At 46.5% G+C, this 27115-nt stretch overlaps 2 protein-coding genes and 1 pseudogene across 10 annotated transcripts in view; 2 read left to right on the top strand and 1 right to left on the bottom strand.

The window, feature by feature from the left end:
• Window positions 1–15461, bottom strand: part of Raet1e (retinoic acid early transcript 1E) — a 31156-nt gene extending 15695 nt beyond the window's left edge. The window contains exons 1-4 of one of the 7 annotated variants that reach the window (NM_001359808.1): window positions 15285–15434; window positions 1902–1999; window positions 753–822; window positions 37–127 (exon numbers count right to left, since the gene is read on the bottom strand). The gene's annotated coding sequence lies outside the window, so the exon portion shown is untranslated. Of the gene's footprint in view, window positions 1–36; window positions 128–466; window positions 538–752; window positions 823–1901; window positions 2000–2217; window positions 2295–15284 lie in introns of those variants that run through there. The other 6 variants (XM_011243179.1, XM_006512780.3, NM_001359809.1 and 3 more) reach the window with 6 other exon arrangements.
• Gm4895 (predicted gene 4895) lies at window positions 19420–21131 on the top strand (annotated as a pseudogene).
• E030030I06Rik (RIKEN cDNA E030030I06 gene) overlaps window positions 24733–27115 on the top strand; it is a 36221-nt gene continuing 33838 nt past the window's right edge. For 2 of the 3 annotated variants that reach the window (NM_001254744.1, NM_001254745.1), the window contains exon 1: window positions 24733–25514. In NM_001254744.1, the coding sequence (NP_001241673.1) occupies window positions 24991–25514 (524 nt within the window). In that variant the 5' untranslated portion in view covers window positions 24733–24990. The remainder of the gene's footprint in view (window positions 25515–27115) is intronic. The other variant, XM_017313965.2, reaches the window with a different exon arrangement.

Below are 27115 nucleotides of genomic sequence, written 5' to 3'. Positions count from 1 at the left end.
GTGCCCCACCCGCGGTCCCTTCTTCATCTCACTCACCAACAGCTGCGCCCTCAGGGACTATTGGCAATAGTGTCAGGAAAGGTGAAGAAAGAAAAAAGTTGGTGTCTTGAACTGCAGCCTCTGAAATCTGCAACAAGAGTTGAAACATTTATGCGGGGCCACACCCACAGCCTTGAGTACCTAGAGGAGTTAACAAATCTTTGCTCTAGCCACTTCCCCTGATTCTTCTCTAGTTTCAAGTCAGTCTCCTCTGGACCATCCTTCTAGGATGGCCTGGGATCCCCAGGCAGCTGTTCCTCACTTCCCTCTGTGCTTCCCGTCTCTGTCTCATTTCTCCTCCCTCAGAGAAATTTTGTCCCTTCCCTATCACCCTCTCACGTCTTTTGTACCCTCAAATATTTGTTGTCCCACTGCTTTCCCACCCCCAACTCTCCTTAGTCCCTTCTCCCCATCCCGTTACCCTCACCCTCCGCAATAGCTCTGCTCACCGCCACCCCTCTTCCCTCCAAACCCTCCCGCTTCCTCCCAACCCCGCCCCTTCCGTCTAACCCCACCCCCTCTGCCCCCTCGCGCCAGGGAATGCTGGTGCTTTTCTGTTTAGCTCTGTCCTAGGGGAATCTAAGACCTCATGAAAAGTTCTGCAGTCGCAGTTTTCTTCCAATTAGAAGCTTCTTCTGGGGCCTGAAAAGATGCTCAGAGGTTAAGAGCACACACTGCCCTTTTGGGACCCAGGTTGGATTTCCTGCACTCACCGAGCAGCTCACAACCTTCTGTGACTGCTGCTCCAGGGGATTCCAGGCAGGTTTCTGACCTCTGCACACACTGCATACACATGGTGTAGAAACACAGAGAAAAAAAACTCATGCAATGGAGATAAAAATAACTGAATCTTTTTCTTTCTGTTGTAGAACAGGCTTCTGCATAGGGAAAGTCCAGGTCCCTGGCAGATCATGTGGGAGTCACTTTTTTTTTTCCCCAGTCTGTTTTACAGCTGCACTGTATATTTGCAAAGGTGTGTGTGTGTGTGTGTGCTTACAGGGCAGAGATTAACCTTGTGTGTGTGTGTGTGTGTGTGTGTGTGTGTGTGCTTACAGGGCAGAGATTAACCTTGTGTGTGTGTGTGTGTGTGTGTGTGTGTGTGTGTGTGTGTGTGTGCTTACAGGGCAGAGATTAACCTTGTGTGTGTGTGTGTGTGTGTGTGTGTGTGCGTGGGCGTGGGCGTGGGCGTGTGTGTGTGTGTGTGTGTATCCACAGGTTCCATGCATGTTGCTTTAAGACACAGGGTCATTTACTAGCCCCAGCTCTCTGTGTTGGTAACCATGTCAGAGACCCAGATCTGAAACCCACATGTCCTAGAACTCCCTCTGGAGGCATTTCCAAAGAGGTGTCTTTTCTCTTAGGAGTTCCTCTTTTCTGACTTTCCAAATCCTTTGTCCACAGCTATACCATCAGCCCCATGCATTTATCCACTAATGTTACATCAGGCCCTTGGAAGCAAATTTGTGAATCTGTTCTCATTTGTGTGTGTGTATGTGTGTGTGTGTGTGTGTGTGTGTGTGTGTGTGTGTGTGGGGATGTGTGTGTGTGGGTGTGTGGTGGAGTATTGGATAAGTACATATACAAGACAGAGGTGACGTTTTGGTGAAGATTCACTGGTGCCATCTAACTTGTGGGTTATTCCAGGTAAAGTGCTCAGAGCTTGCCTGTGTGGGATGAGCCACAGCTAATGACTGCCTCTGTTGAGTCTGATAGACCCCCTATGTAGTCCCCACACATTGGCTTGGGGACTTCCTGCAGGGAACTCAGAGCAGCTGTCCCTCCTCCATGCTGAGGCTGATCTACCTGACTGAGGTGAGCCTGTCTCTCCTATGGAAACACTCTGATGAAGCACTGTCACTCACCTTCTCTGTCCTTTGAGCTTCTTGCTAGAGTGCTCCCAGCTGTTTTCAAGTAGTTGCTTATGTGCCATTTGGTCTGTGGGTCCAGCTGTGAGCTGCACCTATAACGATGCCTTACTCAGATTTAAGTGTATTTTGTGTAAGAATTTCACATGATAATATCCTTCAAAGGGTGCCATCTTAGTTGGCTTATAAGTATGTAAAAGTTCATATTATTTTAAAATTGTTTCTATACAAGTGTGAATATATAGAAACCTTGAACTATGCCACCAAACAATTTAGGTGTGATGTTTCCATGTTTTAGTGAGTAAGAATTTACCCTGACATATCATTCTCCAGCTCGATCCTCTCTACCGAGGGCAGCAGTGGTTGATGTGGACATCCAGGCTTTTAAGGCTGGAAGAGAAAAGCCTAAATTGTGTCAAGACTCTTTCTTATAACAGAAAGTACAAGAGGAAGAACCACGGAGACTGAGAAGACACAACAGTTAGAGGTGGACTGCTGATAAAAAGAGGAATACTTTCATATAAACATGGAAGTCAATGATCAGGTTTTATGATTTCTTTTTTTTTTTTTTAAATATGGTGGTGGGTAGTCTTTGTTAACTTGCCACAAACTAAAGTCATCTGAGAGGAGGAAACCTCAACTGAGAAAATGCCACCATAAGATCAGACTGTAGGCAATTCTGTAAGGCACTTTTCTAGTTAGTGATCGATTACTGGTGGGGGTCCAGGCCACTGTGGAGAAGCCATCCCTGGACTGGTAGTCCGGGGAGCTAAAGAAACAGGCTGTGCAAGCCAGGAGTATCAAGACATGAGTCAGGACCCCTTCATTATCCCTGCATCTGCTCCTGCCTCCAGGTTCCTGCCCTGTTCGAGTTCTTCTCCTGGTTTATTTGGTGATAAACAGTGACATGGAAGTATAAGCCAAAAATAAATCCTTTCCTTCCAAAGTAGCCTTGGTGATGCTGTCACATCACAGCTATAGTAAATCTAAGGAGGATATTATATTTATATGTATATACATATGCATGTATATATAATGTATATGTAAAATATATGATTCATGTAATATATATAAATATATACCCCAAATTAGGATATTTTATATACATTCCTTTTTATACATTTTATATATAAAATTACATATACTGTATATTTAACTTTTTCACAAGAATATCTGTGAAAGTCAACTTAAAAACAGGGAGGAGGTGGCACCTTCTGGCGCACACCTTCATCCCAGAACTCAAGAAACAGAAGCAGGCAGATTTCTGTGACTTATGTTGCCTGCCTAACTTACAAAGTAAAGTCTAGGAAAACAAAGCATATACAGAGACTGTCTCAAAACAAACAAGCAACCAACAAACAAACAAATAAAAAGCCACTAAGGAAAACTATTTTTTTAATCGCATAAATTTATGTTCACTCAAGATAATGCCTTTGTGGCTTCTTCTGAGAGTGTCAGGCTATTTAATTAATTAATTTAATCAATTTAATTGATTAACTATTTAATTAATAAGCCTGGGTCTTTGCTGAGTCAAAACTTATTTCAACATCAATTTCTGGTAATTCTTCAAGTCTGTGAAGGCTGGATTTCAAGTGACTATTTGTCCTTAAATACTGACACAACTGATAGTCTCCACATTCAATAGCCTACACTTAGAGGCCATATTGATAAAGATAACAAAGCAAAGGTTTAAGCCAATATTTTTGCACTGGTTCCCAGGTCAAATAGTTTCCCCAGAGGACAATAGGGCACCACTAAACAGGGACCTATAGTTCTTGTAATTCACCTGGCTACTTTTTAAAAAAAAAAATTGAAAAGAAACATATATTGAGAATCTTGTGATAAGTATATTACACCATTTCCAGCGTCCTTCTGGCCCCTCCAACTCCTCCTACTTTCTCAGCCCACTCCCTCACATATTCAGGACTCTATTTAATCATTATTGTTTATATAAAATAATCACAAATACACACACAACAAACACACACACAGGCACACACACACACACACACAACAAACACACTGTGTCTTCTGGGTTCATTGAGTGGTGCTGATATGTACATGGGTTTCCTGCTGACCTCTTGTGATTGGATGACACTATAGAGAGCTTGTCATTGGAGATGCTCATTCTCCCTCCAGCAGCAGGCACTGACTGGGACAAGTAGGGACAGGGCCTTGTATACTGTCCCCCATGCACAGTGACATGGCAACTGGTGAGATCATTATGTAGCTTTGGCTGTCCAGGAACTTACTATGTAAATCTGGCTGGCCTTGAACTTTCAGTGATCCTCTTGTCTCTTCTCCTCAACTGCTGGGATTAAAAGCATGGGATACCATGCCTACCCAGGGAGTTACATTTGCCCGTGGACACATGGGTATGTGTTTGAATTATAGTTAGAATCTGTATTGTTATGGCAACATGATAGTTTCAGGTTCTCCTCCAGGGTCTATGACCTCTGCAGTAAACCTGCCCCCTTGATGAGAGAGACCTTGGGTAGAAGTGAGTTCTTGCTTTAACCAGAGTGCATTCTGGGAAGAGGAGGGAGGGCACCCCAAGGAAGCATCCTCAGTACTTCCAAAGGAAGCTGCCTGGTGGGAAAGATCCTGACTCACTCCAGCAAAGGGAAAACTAGGAGAGGAAAACCAGGGAAGCCACAAGGCTTTTCCCCAAACCTCTACAAACCCTAAACACCTCAGATTCCCAGGGTTGCTTGTGCTCAGTTCTGAGGAAGTGCTTCTGAAGTGGGTGGGACCTTCACAAGACCATGACTCACCTTCTCTGAGCCTCCACTTTGTGACTCAGACAGAAGTTCTCAACACTGCTGCTACACCATGCTTGCCTGCCTCCTACAACACTCCCTACTGTGATGGTCATGACCCAACCAATGTGGAGGCTTCCAAAAAATGGCAAATAGTTACTATATGATCCAGGTCTACCCTCACTCTAGGGCATATATCCAAAGAGCTCTACTTTCTACTCCAGAGATATATGTGCATACTCATGTTTAAGCGAGCTCTTGTTGTAACAGGATGTAAGGAACTGATTTTCAAACGATGAAAATGTGATGCATACACAGTGGAATCTTACTCACCCACAAGAAGAGATAAAATTTGGATGGAAATAGAACAAACCAATATTATATCAAATCAGATAACCCAAGTTCAGATAAATAATGCATATTTTCTACATTTCTGGATCCCAGCTTTTAAAGGTTAAATAGAGTTATTTAGTGGTGTGTAAGTGTGGGGAGAATCCAGAAACATACCAAAAAGCCCACGAGGTGGGGGAGAGGAAATAAGGAAGAGATGGAGGAGGATAAAATAGTGTTCCATATATGGCTCCGTGGAACCTGGTCAGAGGATGGACACACTGTGATAGGAAGAAATTGACAATGTCTTAGCTGGTAGGAGCAGGGAAGCTGGAACAACAATATGAACTAACCAGTTCCCCGGAGCTCTTGACTCTAGCTGCTTACGTATCAAAAGATGGCCTAGTCGGCCATCACTGCAAAGAGAGGTCCATTGGACTTGCAAACTTTATATGCCCCAGTACAGGGGAACGCCAGGGCCAAAAAGTGGGAGTGGGTGGGTAGGGGAGTGGGTGGGGATGGGGGACGTTTGGGATAGCATTGGAAATGTAAATGAGGAAAATACCTAATTTTAAAAAAGGAAGAAAAAAAAAGGAGTAGGGAAGCAAAAGTTACAATGAAGAGCATGCTCCAGAATGGCTGCCCTGTCAATGACATGCAGAGAAATGTCCAGCCCACTCTGCTTTGGGGAATCCTGAGGGAACTCCTGTAAACCAAGCATGACCATGAGCCATGGAGAAGTACAGCAGTGTTGTCAGGTCAACAATGAGGAGAGCTGAGGCAAGGGAAGGGTAGGAGGAAACTGTATTCAAAACTGGCACCCAAGTAAGATGGGACAGAAAAATCTCATGAAAATAAGGCCAGGTCAGGTGCGCAGGTGTAAGCAGCCTGGGATGAAAACCCCAGAGGGGTCACGAGACTACTAAAACACAGAGACTGCAGAGGCAGATGGTCAGTTAGCAAAGATGTGGGTGAGCATTCATAATTAAAGACAAACACAGGACCAGCAGGATTTAAGCTTCCATACCATGAAGTCATGGGACTGCTGGGCTAAGCACTAAAACAATTGGAAAACTGCATTTCTTGGCAGACAGATCAGGTCTCCACAAGAAGGGACCCTTCAACACTACAGTGATTCTTTTTCGTGTCACTTCATCATTGGCCTGTCACTCAAGCTAAGTCCCCAAGGTGCTACTGTAAATGGCTATGATGTGAATGTTGAAGGGTTTGCAGACAGTCTCAGTTACACCTGCTATCTCTGTTCTCATAGTTTGAAGGCATTTAGGGATAATACATCCACAAAGAGCATGAGGGACCTGCCTCTAGGACCCTACATCCTAGGACAATCTTTGATCTCTGTGTAGTGTTCACTGCAGTTCCTATGTGAGAATCACCTTACTTGAGCAGAAGCTAGGTCTGAGCTACCTGCAGCAGAGAAAATATATTCCATCTCAAAGTGGCTGCTGGCCTGGTACTGGTCCCTAGGAGAGATAGGCCTCAGGTTCTACCAGAACACTCAAGGCAACATCATGAGGAAAGCTCTTTTCCCAGTGGTTATTAGTTGGACAGGTCACAGTCAGGCAAGATATCCAAAAGTGACACATTGCTGCAAGGCAATTACACGTCACTTGTGTGTTCAGAGCTCCTTGGCAGGGATAGGCAAGGCCTGTCACAGAAGTCTCTTTTCCCCAGATGATATGTGGTGTGTTTCTCAGTTCATAGGACTGCAGAGAACAATGGGCCACAAATACCAGGACATCTTCCAATCATCTCTAGCTGACCCACAAACCACTGGCATCACAGGACCCATTCCTGACTGTTTAACCCACAGCTTTGGCATCACTTGGAGAAAGTGCCCAGGGAATACCCATCAACCACAGTGTTGGGATACAGGATGCTATCTAATCTAGGGCAGAAATCTACTACAGAAGCCAAACCTGCTCTCCTGTTGTCTCTCAACACTCTTCAGCTGCTTTCACACTGAAAGTGGGATAGAATGTTTGATGCAGAGCCAAAGAGGGAATGGATTGCCAAATTGGAAATATTAATATGTGCCCTTTGAAGGACTACTATGTAATGCTTGCTTAAATGAACACCATTATCTGCAACTGTATCATCAGGAGACAGACAAGGTGGGCCCGGAGGACCCGGGCAGAAGTTGAGCTATGCCCCAACTGGCAACACTGGCAGCATCCCATGTGCTTAAAATTTTGCTGTGTATAAGTATGACTAAAGTAAAATGACCTGGGCCTCCCCCTAGAAGTCCTGGCCTAGCACTGGTTGCAGTAAAATTGGGCTGATGCACATTTCATTTTTATCGTACCCTAATCATATCCCTCCCACCTGCAGGAAGCCCGCAGGGGAATAACGAAAACCTGGCCTTTCCTCTAGCTCTTGTTTCATTGTCCTGATGTAACTTTTTTTCACATAAAAACCTTTCAGCTATTCAGAAATAGTCTGAGAAAAGGGGGTGTAGTGAGGTAGAGAGCAAACTGCAGCTCTGGACTGCAAAGTTACCAAGAAGGAGCCACTGGCAGGGTGGGGAGATGGCGAGGTGGGGAGAGGAGATTCAGTGGGTGGCAGGTGAGAAGGGTCCAGGATCATCAGCTCAGCTAAGAGGCCACTCACTCCCTGATTCCCTGGAACTTCCTCAAGCCCTGTTGTTTAATTTCCCAAATCTCATGGCTGTCCTTGAGCCCAGTGTGAGCAGGGCTAGGGTGCAATTATGAACTTGGTAACTGGCCAGCACCGTGGGTTTCTTCCTAAATCCAGCCACAGATGTGAATGACATCGTCAATGGATGGGAACTTCCTCCTGTAGAGGATCATGAAAGTTTCATCATCAGGCTGTGACTCCACACACTTTCTATTTCCTCTGTCAGGCTCCATGTTCTTCTTCTATTACAGGTTTTGTGGTTATATCACCTTAAGGAGAGAATCAGGAAGGCTGAGTTCCAGTCTCAGGAGAAGGCCATGGCACCTGGGTAGAAGCTGAGCAGCTGCCTCTCTGGCTCTGGGTTCTGAGAACTCCCACTCATTGGGGTCTCTCACTCCCATGTATTGGCTGCACTCTCAGAGACCCTCAGCAGCTGAAGCAAGGCAGAAAATCAAGGAATAAAATCAGTCATTCAGGCCTTGTGTAGCAGCCACTTCTCTAGAGTCAGAGAGGAAGTATCAGTGACGAATCAGTGGGATTTCTCAATATCCTCCCAGGCCCTGTAGTAAGTCATCAACCTTGGCTGGACTCACCTCCCAGTTCACTGGTGTTGCCCCTCTACTTCCTGTCCTCTATGTCTTATGTCTGCTGTCTCGAGCCCCCACCCGGGTCCTTGCTTTCTTTTTAGCCCTAGCTCAGGGCCCTCTCCCAGTCTCCATTCATCCCTCAACCTCTCACTTCATCCCTCTTGCTTCCCTTTTCTTCCCCACCAAATCCCTGACACCCAGTGACTTCCTCTCCCCCAACCCATCTTTCCCCATCCTCAGTACAAACTCTCCTCCTCCCTCTCCTCTCCAGTTCCCCTCTGAACTCCTGGCCGCACTCCTCCATGCACACACTCCTCTCACGTTCTCCTTCCTCTTCCCCTTATATCCCTTTCCCACATTGCCTATACCTGCTCCAGTCTCCTATCACCCAACTGCCTTGTCCCTCTGTAACATGTCTGGCAGAAATGTAAATATCCACACTACTAATCCCAGCACTGAAGAGACAGAGGAAAGAGGATCTCTATGCATTTAAATATACCTCGATCTAAGAGTGGAATTTCAGTTCAGCCTGGGCTACACATTGAGACTCTGTCATAAAACACCAAAACCTCAAGCAAAACAATAAACAAACAAACAAACAAATAAAAATAGAAATGTAGATATTCTAAAGAGATACTCATTTCTCCCAATCTGACTATGGAGACAGTGATCCCCAAAGAGATGGGAATTCCTCTAGATTTCCCTGCTAGGAGAAGGAAAGGCTCCAGCCAGAGGAGTAAGTTGTCTTCTGGGAAAGGAACTCACATAGTTCTAGGGTATGTCAGGATGCTCTGCAAGAACATGGTGTGGTCTAAACTGCCAAGCCATCTCCCCCAAATTACTTTTTTGTTTTTTAAAGAAAAGGATATAGATTATAGGTTTTGAGGAAGTCTGAGCTCTTCCTCCCAGAGATTTTAGGAGAATGACCAGTGCTTGCACAACACTGCACATACTGCTTGGTGCATGCCCGCTGGGAGCTCAGTACCTGCACATGCATACATCAAGCTAAATACTTATGCTTCTAAAGCTACAGAAATGATTTAGAATTAGCCTAAGGGTTTTCTATGCCTTCCTGCTCCATACTTGAATTCTTCCCTCCTACCCTGAGATTGTTCCATCGTCTTTAATAGTTAAGACTGATAATTTCTTTTCCTTTCTTCCTTCCTTCCTTCTTTCCTTTCTTTCTTTCTTTCTTTCTTTCTTTCTTTCTTTCTTTTTTGTTGTTGTTGTTGTTGTTGTTGTTGTTTATGTGTTTATTTCGAGACACGGTTTCTCTGTATAGTCCTGGCTGTCCTGGAACTCACTCTGTAATCCAGGCTGAACTCGAATTCAGAAATCTGCCTGCCTCTGCCTCCCAAGTGCTAGGATTAAAGGCATGCGCCACCACCGCCCGGCTTGGACTGATAAATTCTTAAGGCCATATTTTCCTGAGCTCCTGAGAATGGCTGTCACAGTCAGTAGGACAGAAGAGCCTAGACATATGAGTTGGGATGTTTCATCACATCTTGATGATTTAGCTTGAGTGAAGCATTTATACCTTGGCTCCTTGGTCCCACCCTCTGTAAAAATAAGTGTATTCAACGAAGTGGTACCTAAGTTGCTCACGGTTCCAACACACATGCTTTTTTGTTTTAATTAAATATTTTGATGTTCCACTTGCTGTTTTCTATTATTGGTTATTTTACTTATTTACATGTCAAATGTTGTGCCCCTTCATGGTCTTGCCTCCACAACCCTCCCATCACATTCCCACGAAATTTTGCCTCTAAGAGACTGCCCCACCCACCCACCCTTCACTCCTGCCTCACCCTTTTATCATCCCCCTGTGCTGGGGTGTAAAGGGCTGCAATCTACGTGCCGCCACTAGATGGTGCTAAACCTCTTTGTGCGCAGCTGCGAGAGCACAGCCAGCCAAAGTCACCAGTCCGTCTCCGAGGCTTTTGCCCAACCCCTGGGGGCTTTAACCTATCCCCAGAGTGCATGAAGATCATGGGTGTTGCTACCAGTCCTAGTTTAGACACGTCACCAAAAGTATTTAAGCCACACACTTTCTGAGCTTTCTTTGTCTACCTCAATATGATATAGAAGTAAAAGTTAACCGTGGAAGAACCTGGTGTGTCCTGTGTTTATTTCCCGCGGGACGGGGATAAGCTCGGGATACTGGGGCATCAAGCCTCCACAGGACCAAGGGCTTTCCTTTCCCATTGTTGCCAGATAAGGCAATCCTCTGCTACATATCTAGGTGGAGCCATGGACCCATTCATGTATACTCTGTTTGATCGCTCAGTTCCTGAGTGCTTTTGGGGGACGGTGAGGGGGGCGGGGCATCCAGTTAGTTGACATTGTTCCTATGGGATTAAAATCCCCTTCCGCTCCTTCATTCCTTACCTTAAACCTTACCTTAGGGACCTTGGCCTTAGTCTAATGGTTGGCAGTGACTATCTGTATCTGTACTAGATGCTGGCAGAGCCTCTCAGAGCACAGCTTTACCAAGCTCCTGTCAGCAAGCACTTCTTGGCATCAGCAATAGTGTAGGGATTTGGTGTCTGCAGATGGGGTGGATCCCAAGGTGGAGCAGTCTGTGAATGGCCATTCCTTCAGTCTCTGCTCCATTTTTTTATTCCTACATTTCTTTTAGACAAGACTACTTCTGGGTTTAAAATTTTGAGATGGGTGGGCGTTCCCATCCCTCAACTGGGGGCCGTGTATATCTACTGGAGGTGGACTCTATAGGTCTGTCTCGCCTCTCTTGGGTATTTTGGGTAGTGTCACCCTAGTGGGTCCTAGGAACCTCTACCTTCCCTGGTGACTGGGTCTTTCTAGTGGTCCCCTTCCTCCCTTTCCTCCTCTCCGCCCCCTATTGCACCATGTTTGTATTCATTTTCCTGACCCTCTGGACTTCTCCCTCTCTCTTCCCATACTTTTTTACTTTCCCCTCCTTTCTCCCTCCCAGGTCCCTCTCTCCTTTTACCTCCCATGATTAATTTGTTTCACCTTATAAGAAGGATTGAAGAATCCAAACATTGGTCATCCATCTTGTTTAGTGTCATGTGGTCAGTGTGTTGTATCATGGGCATTCTGGACATTTGGGCTAATATGTACTTGTCAGTGAGTACATACCATGTGTGTTATTATTAGGTCTGGGTTACCTCACTCAGGATGATATTTTCAACTTCCATCCATTTGCCTGAAATTTTCATGACGTCATCATTTTTAATAGCTAAGCAGTACTCCATTCTGTAAATGTACCACATTTTCTGTATCCATTCTTTCATTGAGAGACATCTGGATTCTTTCCAACTGCTGGCTACTTACTATAAATAAGGCTGCTATGAACATAGTGGAGCATGTGTCCTTATTGCATGTTGGAGCATCTTCTGGGTATATGCCAGGAGTGGTATAGCTGGGTCCTCATGTAGTACTATGTCCAATTTACTGAGGAACCACCAGACTGATTTCCAGAGTGGTTGTACCAGCTTGCAGTCCCACTAGCAATAGAGGAGTGTTTCTCTTTCTCCACATCCTCACCAGCATCTGCTGTCATCTGTGTTTTTAATCTTAACCATTCTGATTGGTGTGAGACAGAATCTCAGGGTTGTTTCTATTTGCATTTTCCTGATGAATAAGGTTGTTGAACATTTCTTTAGGTGCTTCTCAGCCATTTGGTATTCCTCAGTTGAGAATTCTTTGTTTAATTCTGTACACCATTTTTAATGGGGTTATTTGGTTCTCTGGAGTCGAACTTCTTGAGTTCTTTGTATTTTTTGAATATTAGACCTCTATAAGATGTTGGGTTGGTAAAGATCTTTTGCAAATTTGGAGATTGCAATTTTATCCTATTTACAGTTTCCTTTGCCTTACAGAAGCATTTTCATAAGGTCCCATTTGTCAATTGTTGATCTTATAGCCTGAGCCAGTGGTGTTCTGCTCATGAGAATGGTGTGTGGAAGTCTCCCACTATCGTGTGAGGTTCAATGTGTGCGTTGAGCTTAAGTAATGTTTCTTTTACAAATGTGGGTGCTCTTGCATTTGGGATGTAGGTGTTCAGAATTGAGAGTTAATCTTGGTGAATTTTCCTTTGATGAATAGTGTGTCCTTCCCCATCTCTTTTGATAACTTTTGGTTGAAAGTCTATTTTATTGGATATTAGAATGGCTACTCGAGCTTGTTTCTTGGGACCATTTGCTTGGGAAATGTTTTCCAGCCTTTTACTCTGAGGTAGTGTCTGCCTTCTTCACTGAGGTGTGTTTTCTGTATGCAGCTTGTGGGGCTGGCCTGTGGCTCTCATGTCTGGGTTCGAGCCTGGGATGCATCTTGGAACTGAAAGAAAGGAGGGAATCTAGGCGGGTAAAAAGAGAAATGGACAGTATTCTGATCAAGTCTCAACTTTAATGTCAGCAAACACACTTTATAAAGGAGAGGGGAGGCCCATTCCCAGTCACTGCAAAGTTCCTTTGAACTTGTCAGATCAGCCTTTTAGTAGGAACCCTGGAAAATCACAGTTCATAGCTAACTCTGGAAGACCTCTGAGAACCTGTTAGGCCTCAGGCAGGTAGCAGGTAGTGGCACATCAAAGGAGAGTTATGGGAAGCAGCAAGTGGTCTGAGACAGCTGAGCCAGCCTAGGTAGGCTGAAAGGAGCTATCATGCAGCAAAACACTAGGTCCTGTTTTCAAACACAGTCTGTAAGTCTATGGTTTTTTATTGGGAAATTGAATCTATTGATGTTGATAGATGTTAAGGACCAATGACTGTTGTTTCCTGATATTTTTGTTTTAGACGTGGAATTATGTATATGTGGTTGTCTTCTTTTGGGTTTGTTGTGAGAAGATTAATTTCTCGCTTTTTCTTGGGTGTTGATTCCTTCTTTGTGTTGGAGGGTTTTTTTTTTTTTCCTATTACCCTCTAGGGCTGGTTTAGTGGAAAGATATTGTTTAAATTTGGTTTTGTCATAAAATATATTGGTAATTGAGAATTTTGTTGGATATAGCAGCCTGAACTGGCATTTGAGTTCTGTTGGGGTCTGTATGACATCTGCCCAAGATCTTCGGCTTTTAGAATCTCTGTTGAGAAGAATGGTGTAAGTCTGATAAGTCTGCCTTTATATGTTACTTGACCTTTTCCCTTATTGCGTTTAATATTCTTTCCTTGTTCTGTGAATTTGATGTTTTGATTATAATGTGACAGGAGGAATTTCTTTTCTGGTCAAATCTATTTGGCATTCTGTATGTTTCTTGTATGTATATGGGCATCTCTTTCTTAGGATAGGGAAGTTTTTTTGTTGAAGATGTTTACTAGTCCTTTGAACTGGGAATCTTCACTCTCTTTTATACCTATTATTTTTAGATTTGGTCTTTTCATTGTGTTCTGAATATCCTGGTTGTTTCTAGTTAGGAGCTTCTTGCACTTTGTATTTTCTTTGTTGTGTCAATGTCTTCTATGATATCTTCTATGATAAAAGAGATTCTCTCTTTTATCTCTTGTATTCTGTTGGTAATTCTTGCATCTGATCTCTTTCCTAGGTTTTCCATGTCCAGGGTTGTCTCCTGGTATCCTGGGCGGCTGAATATCAGTAGCCAAGACAGTTGCTCTGTTCTCCAAAGGCTGGAGGCTAGGTCCCACGCCCGGTCGGGCGCCCCCTCCCCATTCTATTGTTTAGGGAAGACCGAGTGAGCCTTCCCGTCCCACCACGACCTTTGTCTAGCTAGTCTGGATCTTTTTCTACCACAGCCACATATCCCGAACGGTCTGCATGCCTTTACCTGCCCCGCACCCCTACTCCCCCGCCCGCTCTTCTGCCTGGAATTAAAGAACACGTGGCGCGACCCCCACTGGGTGCGAGCATAGCACCACCTGGACAAGGCAGGGCCACTCCAGGCTCCTTTGAAAGCTTTCCTAAAAAGTTGCAGAAAGGATCCTCCAGGCCTCGCCAGGGGGTCGAGGGCCACACAGGTAGCCAGAGCAAAAGCCTTGGCGCCCCTGTCCAGCCCAGGCTCCCGGAGGGGGCAGCCTTCCCACCCCCGCGGGCCCACACACCCCCAGACCGGAGCGGCAGTGCCTAGCCCCCTCTCCTCCTCCACTTTTTTTTTTTTTTTTTTTTTTTTTTTTGCTTTCCCACGCTGGCTGAATGTGACTTGACCCCATTTCAAAAAAGTTTGACATAGTGCTTCAACCTTTCTGCACTCCTCCGCGACTACAAAGGCTGCAGCCGCCTCCTTCTGCTTTCTGTCTCAGCTCTCTGTCTTCGCACTGAATGAAATCCTTCATGAGCTTCTCCCGAAGCCTTGCCAAAGGGTCCCCACCAGATCAGCGAGGGGAGGCCTGGGGACCTCAAACAGCTCCTGTGCGCAAAGGCAGATGCGCCCGCACAGATAACGCCCACGTCCACAGGACGAATGCGCCGCGGAGGCCCGGGCTGCTCCTGCCCAGGGTGTGCATTTGAACTGCAAGGCTTTAAATAAGAAAAGTAAACTTGGGGCGTGAAGCAAGAGTGCACGCCCCGGTGCACTCTTCAACCCCTGTGGGCTGTGTGCACTACACTCCGTGCATAACGCGCCTGACGGGTCGCCAGCAGGAAGCCTGGGCAAACATTTTACTCCTTCGTTGGGAAGATGGGGCTCATACCCACACCCCTCGGGAGGCTACAGAGGGAACTTGCACAGGGGAAATAAACGTGGAGGCGCGGAAACACATTCTCCAGCACGGAATCCCACCCAGACGGTGCACGTTCAATTTTAAATGTGACTGTCCAAGTAGAGTCAGTTTGAGGAAGCTCGACGAAAAGTGAACGTATGGGTATTTTACGCAAGAAATCTGTTCAGCTGGCATAGGACCCTGGTGTCGAGGTGTCCGCGCTGTGGGAGGTTCCTCGCAAGACCTCTAGCCCCCCCACCCCCCAGCTGGCCCCCATAACCTACCCAGTCTCAATGTTAACCCAAGGGGATTCCAAGGGGCCACACAGCCCCCTACACCCCATTACTCTCTCCCACCCCGATCCTCGCCGAGGACCCCCGCGTCTCAGCCTACCCACGCGAGTCCGTGGCCCCTTACCTGCGGTGCAGGGGCGCCGGCCTCCTGCGAAGCTGGAGTGTCTGTCTGCCCCCGCACGTGTTCGCCCGGCGGAGCAGGTAACTGACTACAGCGGCCCGGGCAAGCGGCGCTCTGCGGGCAGGGGATGGACACAATGGCGGAGGGCGGAAGGCGCCGCCCGCGGGGAAGCCAGGGAGGAGGCTCCGGTGCCAAGGGGCGTGGACCTGCGAGCCTCCTGGCTGGAGAACCACCCGGAGGCGAGTGTGCAAATTACAGCCTTCGGAAGCAAGCGAGGCCGGGCCAGGCCCTGGCTGTGCTCCCCAGTGATCGGCTCAGAACTGGGGGCCGGGAGGGCGGGGGAGAGTTTAATGAAAATTTCTGGTTCTCACTGCAACCATTCTAGTGGGGGAATCTCACGACTGAAAATAAGTGGCGTGAAAGGGATCCAGTGGGACGTGGCTTCGGAGGGCTGCAGGGTTTCAACACCTAAGGTCCCCCAGAGTTGGGGTGTTGACAGGGTGAGGGGGGGGTCGGGGGTGTCAGTCTGATGAGGACAGATAAAAATAAAATAAAGCAACAATACTTATGCGGGTTCCGTGGGGTGGTAGATAACAACATTTTCCTACAAGCAAAACCCGGACCTTATTGAGGAGTGGGGTGCGGGGGAAGACAGTTGACAGGATGCCCTGCAGAAAAGAAAATACCAATCTATCCAAGGGCTTTTCACTTTCAGCTTGAGCTACATTTGTTTTGTTTTCTCTCACTTCCTTTCTGCCTCACAAAGCCCAATCTTTACCTTTTTGGACAGAGGTTTGGGGATGGCCAAGCACACTTGTGGTTAATGATCTATTTGAAGGGGCTGGCAGAGTCACAATTATTAAGTGGTTACAAACTGTTGAGGGCTCACCAAGGTATTTCTGGAGAGCTAAAAAGATTCAATTTCAGTATTAAAAATGACTGCAAAATAACAGACACGTGCACACATAAAGAAGAGTGCTTAATTTAAGTGCTTTACTGGGGACTCAGGTTCATGGAGAGTGAAAAACCATAACTTTTGTAACTAAGTATTAGTGAAGTTTTATATAGATAAGCCCAGTCAACATTTTATCTTCTGTCTTGCATCAATATAAATCCTTAGTTCCCTATTTATGACCTGTGATTAATGGTTTTTCAACCTCTTGAAAAGTGCTGAATAGTAGATGCCTGCTTGCTATTCCAGAAGCAATTAACTCATGACACTGAAGACTGTCAGAATTCTCATTGCAGTTTTGATATCAGTAAACATTTAATAGCAGTCCTATTATAAAAGTCTTAATAATTCCTAATATAATTTTAGGAACTCTTAATGAATCATTGTTAAGAATTAAGAATTCGCCTATTTGTCTATATAGCATCACTACAAGACTGTACATCTTCATTGATCCACAGAGATCTGCTCAAAGGAGCTAATGATTAGTGATTGTTATATATAGTTAATAATAAGAAGAAAAGCATATTAATAGAAGGAATCTTTCCTAAAATGAAATCCTGCTGGAACTTGCCTGCTGGAGTAAGTCTGCTGTAGATTTTAATCCAAGGATGAACCATCTGAGGAAAATCACCTGCTACTTTTTGGCATCTCCTAGATGGCTCCTAGCAGGGACTTGGGGAGGAAATGTTTATTTGGCTTACACTTCTAAATCACTGCTTGTCCTTTGAAAGAAGTCTGGACAAGACTCAAAGAGGGCAAGCATCTGGAGGCAGAAACTGATGCGAAGACCATGGGTGGGCGCTGCTTACTAGATTTCTCCTCATGACTTGCTTAGCCTGCTGTCTTATAGAAAAGGACCACCATAAGGGGCTGGGCCCTCCACATTGAACAGTAGTAGAGAAAATGCCCTATAGGCTTGTTTCCATTCTTATCTTATGGAAGCATTTTAAAACCAAGGGTCTCTCCTCACATATGATTTTACCTTACATCAAGTTGACATGAAACTACACAGCACATAGCTTATATTTACCAGTCTCTTTAAATATTGCTATAACGTGGCATTTCTGTTAGAAGAACCTGTGAACTCCCATCACCAAGCCTCCGTAGTACATTGCTGCTAATGATATCATAACTGGCTATTACACTCCACAGTCATTTTGAAATGTGTTACCTTTTGGAGTGCATATGAGACTCGTCAATCCCTGAGAATCCATCTGTATTAGTTAATAAGTTAATTAATGGTTCAGGATCTGGAGAGACATTGTTTCAGTGCTGTTTTCACAGTAAGGAGCCCATGTTTTTGCAAATAACTTTTCATCCATGTTTCTATAAATAACCTCAAATGAAGCCATTGGGTCATAGAAATTTAAAAGACAACCATGAAATTAGAGGGCAAGTAAATGAGAAGAAGAAAGGCAGAGAGTGTGGGCAGTGGGCAGGACAGGTGATTGCAGACTTATGTGATCAAAATACTTTATGTCCACATATATGAAAACATTAGAATGAGGACCAACTATGATGTATAATCACTAATATAATAATATGATGGTAATATGGTATTAAAAGATTGACTAATTTTTACTTTTACTGTGTATGAGTATCTTAACTCTGGTTATGTGTGTACATGACACGTGTACCTGATGCTTGCAGAGGCCAGAAGTCAGCATGGATTGCTTGGAAAGAGCTTCAGAGGATTGAGAGTACAGGAAACTGAACCCAAGTCCTCTCCAAGAACAGCAAGTGCTTCTCACTGCTGAGCCTTCTTCTAGTCCTCTAATAAATTTCTGAAAACAATATAGCCTGAATATTATTAAACACAGGAAAATTCTTACAGAAAACTTCACAATAAAGTTGAATGGGCCAGACTCCAAAATCCATGAAGACATGATTGATAGGCCTGCTCGTCTGCAGGGATCATGCAAGATCTCAGAGCTCCTGAGAGTTCAACAGAGCAAGAGCAAGGTCAGGGTTGGAAAACAGTATTTCACATCATTTGCCCTTCCTGATCTTACATCCTTTCCTCCCCGTCTTGTTAGGTGTTTCCTGGCTCTTACATAGGGTGATATAGATGTTTTGTGTATGCTTTTATTCCCCATGTTTTGGACTCTTCCTCCTCAGACAACATTTTGGGGGCCTGGCAGGGAAAGTCCCCTCTTGTCTCCTATAGCCCTTCATTCCTCTCTGTGGCTGTGGCAGGAGATGGGGAGGTACAGGGGCCACTGAAGATTTCTGTCTGGGGAGCTTCTCAATGAGATCCAAAGGCAGTATAAGTATAAAAACACTGGGTCCAGCCATGAGGCTTGAATGCTGTGTTTTCATGTGAAGGACATTCAACAAAGGAGTCAGACTTTGGTTCAGTTTGTAAACTTTTGTTATGATAAAACAAATTTTGTTATGATAGCCTGCTGCCCACAGAGGCAAGCGCTCTACCACTGAGCTAAATCCCCAACCCCTAGTTTATTATGTTAATGCAAGCCATTGTAACTCTTCTTTGGGTCTGAATTTTTAACCAGCTGGTACTTAATGTGAACCATAAACAGGGAAAGTACACAATGGTAAATTAACATAAAACGTAAGTTGTAGCAGAAGAAAAAAAAGGACACTGAGAGAGGTAAAATCTGGTAGAGTCAGCTTCATTGGTTTGGGGGGTTGTTTTTGACATTGCTCAAGTGATCTTGTAATCTAAACCATGACATTTCTCATCTGCTTGGCAACAGTTGTTTTCTAACACTATAATTTAAAAAAAATACACAGCTAGAATAAACACTTATGTTATAAGCTATTTGCCACTTACTATTTTTGAATAAATGATTTACTTAAATGAATGCATGGCACCATGTGCTTGCTCCTGCAGCTATTGACTATTATTTTTAGATAAGATAAGCATATTAATTACCAGCAAATAAATTGTTTTAAAAAGCATTGCTAAGTGTGAACAGTCATCAAAATGGGGGAGGTTCTCACTTGTATCTTTGGCTAAGAGCCTGGTGATTGGTAGTGATGCTTTTATAAGTATAAAACCTAATAATTTGCTTTGTGTATGTGATATGTCTGAAATCATCAATAAAATTTGCTCAGAAAATGGGTTTTATTTTAGAAGATGCGCTCAAACACAAAATGTGTTTTATAAGTTAAGTTTAAAGGCGCATCATTACTCCATTTTATTATTTAAAAAAATTACTACAGGCTCCTCGCCATTTTCCAGCCGCGCTCGGACGAGGGTCGCGGCGGCGGGGAGAGGCGGAGCCGCGAGAGCGCGGCCCGGGCCGGCCCCGCGGGGCGGGCGCGGCCGTGACGGCGGCTCCCGGCCCCGGCTCCCTTTCCTCACCCCTCCCGCTGGAGATGAGGGGAAGATGTCCGCGTCAGGGCTTAAGGCCGAGCTGAAGTTCCTGGCGTCCATCTTCGACAAGAACCTCGAGCGATTCCGCATCATCAGCTGGAAGCTGGACGAGCTGCACTGCCAGTTCCTGGTGCCGCAGCCGCCACCACCGCCGGGCAGCTCGCTTTCGCCGCCGCCGCCGCTCACACTTCACTGCAACATCACGGAATCTTACCCATCTTCATCACCAATATGGTTTGTGGACTCTGATGACCCAAATCTGACATCAGTTCTGGAACGCTTAGAAGATACTAAGAACAACAGTTCGCTCCGTCAGCAATTGAAGTGGTTGATATGTGACCTCTGCAGATTATATAACCTTCCTAAGCACCTGGATGTTGAGATGCTAGATCAACCCTTACCCACGGGTCAGAATGGGACAACTGAAGAAGTAACTTCAGAAGAAGAGGAAGAGGAGGAGATGGCTGAAGATATAGAAGACTTGGATCACTATGAGATGAAGGAAGAAGAACCTATTAATGGGGAAAAGTCAGAGGATGAAGGGATTGAAAAAGAAAATTTGGCAATATTAGAGAAAATCAGGAAGACTCAATGGCAAGACCATTTAAATGGTGCAGTGTCTGGGTCAGTACAAGCATCAGACAGACTGATGAAGGAGCTCAGGGACGTCTACAGATCACAGAGCTACAAGGCAGGGATTTATTCAGTGGAGCTAATAAATGACAGCTTATATGACTGGCATGTCAAACTACACAAGGTTGACTCTGATAGTCCTTTGCACAGTGATCTTCAGATCTTAAAAGAAAAAGAAGGCATAGAATATATTTTGCTTAACTTCTCTTTTAAGGATAATTTTCCATTTGATCCTCCGTTTGTTAGAGTGGTGTTACCTGTTCTCTCAGGAGGGTATGTGTTGGGTGGAGGAGCACTGTGTATGGAACTTCTCACAAAACAGGGCTGGAGCAGTGCCTACTCAATAGAATCTGTCATCATGCAGATCAATGCCACCTTAGTGAAAGGCAAAGCCCGGGTGCAGTTTGGAGCAAATAAGAATCAGTATAATCTAGCACGAGCCCAACAGTCCTATAATTCCATTGTACAGATACATGAGAAAAATGGCTGGTACACACCTCCAAAGGAAGATGGCTAACTACATTGACATAAGTCTGGACCAATGTTGCTTTAAAGAAAATCGTTCCAACGTACAGACATAAGCTTTTGAGTGCCCGTATAACAGCAGTACCGAAGATATTAGCTAATAGATCATTTAGTGGATAATCTGTCAACTGACATCCAGTTACAGCCTTTTCATTTTGCTCACTTTAGGTATCTTGGACTGAGCAGTGGGGCCTTTACTGTATTTTTCCTGATAAGTACACACAATAGCCACTCCCTACCAGCTCTTTCTTGAAAAGTGAAATCTTTTAAGCAGGGAAGTGAGCATCCGTTTACTGCAGCTGTGATTTTTACAGTAACCTTTCTATATTGAGCCTGTGGGGTATGAAGATTTGCAAAATCTTGTTTGTTTAGAGCCAATAAAAGTTTAACTGATGGTCAAAAAAATTACTACAATGCATCTGTAGTAAAAAAATGGTTTACAGTTTTCTATAGCATTTTTTATTCCTTTAACCTTGCTTCATATTGCAACAGAATTAATTTTAAAAAGGAAAAAAAACTATGGTGAAATTAGTAACATGGTCTAATATAAAAAAATTCTTACAAGCAATATTTCAAATTTAAACAGAATTTTGTTGATTTTTCTACAGAGTACAGAAATTGCCCCTCCTGTACTTTTTTCTCTCTCTTACTTTAAGATGTTTAAAAGTTTTGAGATCTACAGATATAGATTTGGGGAAACATCGAATTATTTTCAAGACAGCTATTTTCTTTTACTCCTTGTATAAAGACTTGAAGACCTTTCCTCCCCTTCACCAAAATTCTCATTCTCACCTAAAGTAGCTGCATCCATTTTTTCTCAGGTAAAAGAGACATTCTTACCAAAGTTCAACTTTCAAAGTCCCCAGGAAAGCACTTAAATTAAGCACTCTTCTTTGTGTGTGCACGTGTCTGTTATTTTGCAGTCGTTTTTAATACTGAAATTGAATCTTTTTAGCTTTCCAGAAATACCTTGGTGAACCCTCAACTGTTTCTAACCACTTAATAATTGTGACCCCGCCAGCCCCTTCAAATAGATCTTTAACCACAAGTGTGCTTGGCTATTCCAAAACCTCTGTCCAAAAAGGTAAAGATTGGGCTTTGTGAGGCAGAAAGGAAGTGAGAGAAAACAAAACAAATGTAGCTCAGGCTGAAAGTGAAAAGCGCTTGGACAGATTGATATTTTCTTTTCTGCAGGGCATCCTGTCAACCATCTTCCCCCGCACCCCACTCCTCAATAAGGTCCGGTTTTTGCGTGTAGGAAAATGTTATCTACCACCCCACGGAACCCGCATAAGTATTGTTGCTTTATTTTATTTTTATCTGTCCTCATCAGATTGATACCCACGACACCCCCTCACCCTGTCAACACCCCAACTCTGGGGGACCTTAGGTGTTGAAACCCTGCAGCCCCCCGATGCCACATCCCACTGGATCCCTTTCACGCCACTTATTTTCAGTCGTGAGATTCCCCAACTAGAGTGGTTGCAGTGAGAACCAGAAATTTTCATTAAACTCTCCCCCACCCTCTGGGCCCCCAGTTCTGAGCCGACCATTGGGGGAGCACAGCCAGGGCCTGGCCCCGCCTCGCTCGCTTTGGAAGGCTGTAATTTGCCCACTCGCCTCCAGGTCGTTCTCCAGCCCGGAGGCTCGCAGATCCACGCCCCGCGGCACCCGAGCCTCCCTGGCTTCCCCGCGGGCGGCGCCTTCCGCCCTCCGCCGCTGTGCCCATCCCCTGCCCGCAGAGCGCCGCTTGCCCGGGCCGCTGTAGTCAGTTACCTGCTCCGCGGGGCGAACACGCGCGGGGGCAGACAGACACTCCAGCTTCGCAGGAGGCCGGCGCCCCTGCTCCGCAGGTAAGGGGCCACGGACTCGCGTGGGTAGGCTGAGACGCGGGGGTCCTCGGCGAGGATCGGAGTGGGAGAGAGTAACGGGGTGTAGGGGGCTGTGTGGCCCCTTGGAATCCCCTTGGGTTAACATTGAGACTGGGTAGGTTATGGGGGCCAGCTGGGGGGAGCTAGAGGTCTTGAGAGGAACCTCCCACAGCGCGGACACCCCACACCAGGGTCCTATGCCAGCTTGAACAGATTTCGTGCGTAAAATACCCATACGTTCACTTTTTGTCCAGCTTCCTCAAACTGACTCTACTTGGACAGTCACATTTAAAATTGAACGTGCACCGTCTGGGTGGGATTCCGTGCTGGAGAATGTGTTTCCGCGCCCCCACGTTTATTTCCCCTGTGCAAGTTCCCTCTGTAGCCTCCCGAGGGGTGTGGGTATGGGCCCCATCTTCCCAACGAAGGAGTAAAATGTTCGCCCAGGCTTCCTGCTGGCTACCCGTCAGGCGCGTTAAGCAAGGAGTGTAGTGCACACAGCCCACCGGAATTGAAGCCGCACGCGTGCACTCTTGCTTCACGCCCCAAGTTTACTTTCCTTATTTAAAGCCTTGCAGTTCAAATGCACACCCTGGGCAGGAGCAGCACGGGGCTCCGCGGCGCATTCGTCCTGTGGACGTGGGCGTTATCTGTGCGGGCGCATCTGCCTTTGCGCACACGAGCGGGTCGCGGTCCCCAGGCCTCCCCTCGCTGAGCTGGTGGGGACCCTTTGGCAAGGCTTCCGGAGAAGCTCGTGAAGGATTTCATTCAGTGCTAAGACAGAGAGCTGAGACAGAAAGCAGAAGGAGGCGGCTGCAGCCTTTGTAGTCGCGGAGGAGTGCAGAAAGGTTGAAGCACTATGTCAAACTTTTTTGAAATGGGGTCAAGTCACATTTAGCCAGCGTGGTAAAGCAACAACAACAACAACAAAAGTGGAGGAGGAGAGGGGGCTAGGGACCGCCGCTCCGGTCTGGGTGTGCGTGTGCTGCCCCCTCCGGGAGCCTGGGCTGGACAGGGGCGCCAAGGCCATTGCTCCCGCTACCTATGTGGCCCTCGACCCCCGGGAGAGGCCTGGAGGGTCCTTTATGCAGCTTTTTAGGAAAGCTTTCAAAGGAGCCTGGGGTGTCCCTGCCTTGTCCAGGTGGTGCTATGCTCGCACCCAGTGGGGGTCGCGCCATGTGTTCTTTAATTCCAGGCGGAAGAGCGAGCGGGGGAGGAGGGGTGCGGGGCAGGTAAACGCATGGGGACCTTTCCGGATACGCGGCTGTAGTGGAACAAGGTCCAGACCAGACTAAGGCCGCGGTGGGACGGGAAGGCTCACTCGGTCTTCCCTAAACAACAGAACGGGGATGGGACGCCCGACCGCGCCTGGGACCTAGCCTCCAGCCTTTGGAGAACAGAGCGACTGTCTTGGCTACCAACATTCAGCCGCCAAGGATACCGGGCGGGGGTTCTGAAGTCGCGATACAAGGGAGACCTAACCCTTCTCACACCCGGGAGACCTACGTTTACTGCCCCCACCCCCACCGTCGTAAGGGCGGTTGCTTTTGCACGGGTTGAAAACTTAAGGACCAGTCCCGGTTAGCTAGCAAAGTCCCGAAGTTACTTTTCAGGACAGGACAAGCAAAAGTGTGACGGACCTGCCTTTCCCATACCCTTGCGATCTTTGTGTGTGTGTGTGTGTGTGTGTGTGTGTGCACGCGCGCGCGCGGGAAAGGGAGCAGGACACTTCTCCCCTTCCAGGGCCCCTTGCTCTCCCACCTCTAGTAGCCCCAGCCCTCCCCTACCAGATGGTCTGTCCTCCCTGAGTTTCCACAAGGGAGGTCCTCGGCGATTCGGAGGCAGAATTTCGTCTCCCGCTAAGCTTGCCATACCCCAAAGACCGTTTGTGAGAGCGAGTCTCTTTCAAATGTCTCCCTGTAGAAAAACTGAAAGTAGAAAGGAAGCAATCTCCGAGCAGATGTCTGACCACCCCTACTCGCATACTCGCAGCATTGGGTTACAGGGTCCTAGGAGCCCCAACCCCGCTCTGCGACCCCACATGGGTGAACCCCCGGTGCTTTCACGCCAGTTCCGAACTCCCCCAGGTCGCCCCGTACTCCGCGCGACGAGTCAGGGAGGGCAGCTGAGAACAACGATATAGGTATAAATATTGAGCCGTGACACTGATGCGCCCGGCGCCCCCCTCCCCCGCACTCCGGGCACACTCTGGGCTGCTCCGCACGCCCCCTCTTGTCCCGCTGCGTCCCGCTCGGCGCTCATCCCCAAGGGGCCCCAGCAACCTCTTCCTTTCAAAGACAGCACGAGCCGTGCTGGGGAAGAAAAGTAACTTGGTTTTTCTCCGAGAAACCTGGCCGGATTAGGCAGCCAGGGCGAGTAGAGGGGAGAATGAGGGGAGCTGGTGGAACCCGATGGAAGTCTCCCGGGCAGTCTGATCACACTTTCTCCTTGTCCTCCGGTCTCCTCCTCCTAGGTGCAGAGATTGTGGGCAGACTACGTAATCGCTGCGGAGGGGGAAGAGGAGGGATCTCCGGCGGCGGCGGCAGGGCGCGGAGACTCAGCTGGGCGGAGTTTCGCGGCTGCGCCCGGCTTGCGCCCGCGGGCGAGAAGGTCGGTCCGTCTAGCCCGGGGGCCCCCGAGGCGTGTAAGTCAGAGAGTACGCACCCCGGTTCCTCTGTGCCGCACCGACAGCCTGCAGCCAGCAAGGAGAAGGACAGCCTGGGTGGCGCCGATCAGAGTACGAGTGCTTGGCAGAGATCGGCGAAGGCCCCCGACCTGAAGAATGGCGGCCGCTTCCTGATTCCGAAGCGCCAGCGAGTACAGACCAGTGAGGAGGACTTGCGGCTCTCCACCGTCCGTGAGGTGGCGGTGCTGAGGCACCTGGAGACCTTAGAGCAACCCTACGTGGTCAGGTGAGCCTGGAGCCCTGGCTATGGGGTCCGGGAATGTGCTGGGCAAGGGGCGGCTGGTTGCCCAACTAAAGTTAAGAGTTGAGTTTCCTCAGATAAAACCGGTGACCCTGCTAGACAGGCAGAAAAAGAGACCTGCGGTGGCTCCCCTCCCCCTCCCACACCGCTCTGCGTGCCCCAAGGGGTCTGGGGGCTTTGGGTGTCTTTTAGGGACAAAACCAGACAACCCCAAGCCCTCTAGGACTCAGTCTACAGAATCTTCCTGGGCTGGGTGTTAGTTTTGTTTTTTGGTTTTTTTTTTTTTTCTGTTTGTTTGTCTTTTGGTTTTTTGGGGTTTTTTTTTTTTTTTTTGGTTTTTTGTTTGTTTGTTTGTTTGTTGTTGTTTTTCGAGACAGGGTTTCTCTGTGTATCCCTGGCTGTCCTGGAACTTACTCTGTAGACCAGGCTGGCCTAGAATTCAGAAATCCGCCTGCCTCTGCCTACCAAGTGCTGGGATTAAAGGCGTGCGCCACCACGCCCGGCTCCAATATAGTTAGACTTATAAGTACATTTTTACTTTTTTTTACTACATTTTAATTTTAATTACTACATAAATAAGTAAAAAGCCAATGTAAATAAAGGCCCCCATTGTGCCTATGCTTTAGTTGGGTGGCAAGGGTACATGGGGTGCAACAGCAAAAGATAATGAGACGAGGGAGAATGAGTCTTCTAGAAAGTCAGGTTTTACTAAAAGTGGATTACCATCTGTGTGTCTGTCTGTCTGTCTGTCTGTGTCTTGCACTTCAGAGAGGTCTGTGATCCTGAAAGTTGCTTGCTGGCTTTGAGTCACTCACTACCCTAGAGGATCACTACAGCTGTAGCAAAGGATGAATTTCAACATTAGAATTTAGTATCAAATTTCGTTTGTCTGTTACCTGTGGGGTGTCCAGATAAAAGGTAACAGTCATGTATGTAAATACAAAGTAGCATTCTTCCAAACAAACACCCTTGTATAACCAATCATTGAGTGCAGGTCAATACAAGTCCCTCTAACAGAAGAGTTTTGGCTAGCTGGCTCACCCTGTTCTCCTGTTTTATCCTCTTGTGTCTGGTGTGTCTCTAGATGGTTTTTAGTTGATCCCACAGTAGGAATTTGAATTGTGAATTCAGGAGCATCTGCTTATATGCAAAAAGAAGATGCGCTTTCTAAATTTATTTTACCTCGTTTGACACCTGCCTACTTAGAGTTGTGAGGATAAAGCAAGAGCATAGGTGAAAATCCTCTAAATTTAAAGCCACTTCGGGCACTGGATATGTCAGAGTTTATCAGATCCTTGGCCTAGAACAGGTCCCCGGGAAGGCATAATTCTCCGTCTGACATTTTTACAGAACAAATCAGATTCCTGTTTAGACACAGCAAGACTTGTGTAAGTCCAGCTTGGTGAGTTTTATCATATATATATATATATATATGAATATGGAAGAGGGCTTATGTACAGAGGCAGAAGACCTGTGTCATCGAAGCCCACCCCAGCATGGGTGACAGCTCACAAGGCTGATACCCTAGAGCATACTGTACACTTGCAGTCAGCTCACCGGATTGGAGATTGAGCCTTCCAGGAACC

Source organism: Mus musculus, chromosome 10, assembly GCF_000001635.26.
Source record: "Mus musculus strain C57BL/6J chromosome 10, GRCm38.p6 C57BL/6J".
NCBI lineage: Eukaryota > Metazoa > Chordata > Mammalia > Rodentia > Muridae > Mus > Mus musculus.
Note: the sequence above shows the minus strand (reverse complement) of the source record. Positions and strands in the feature narration are given on the sequence as shown.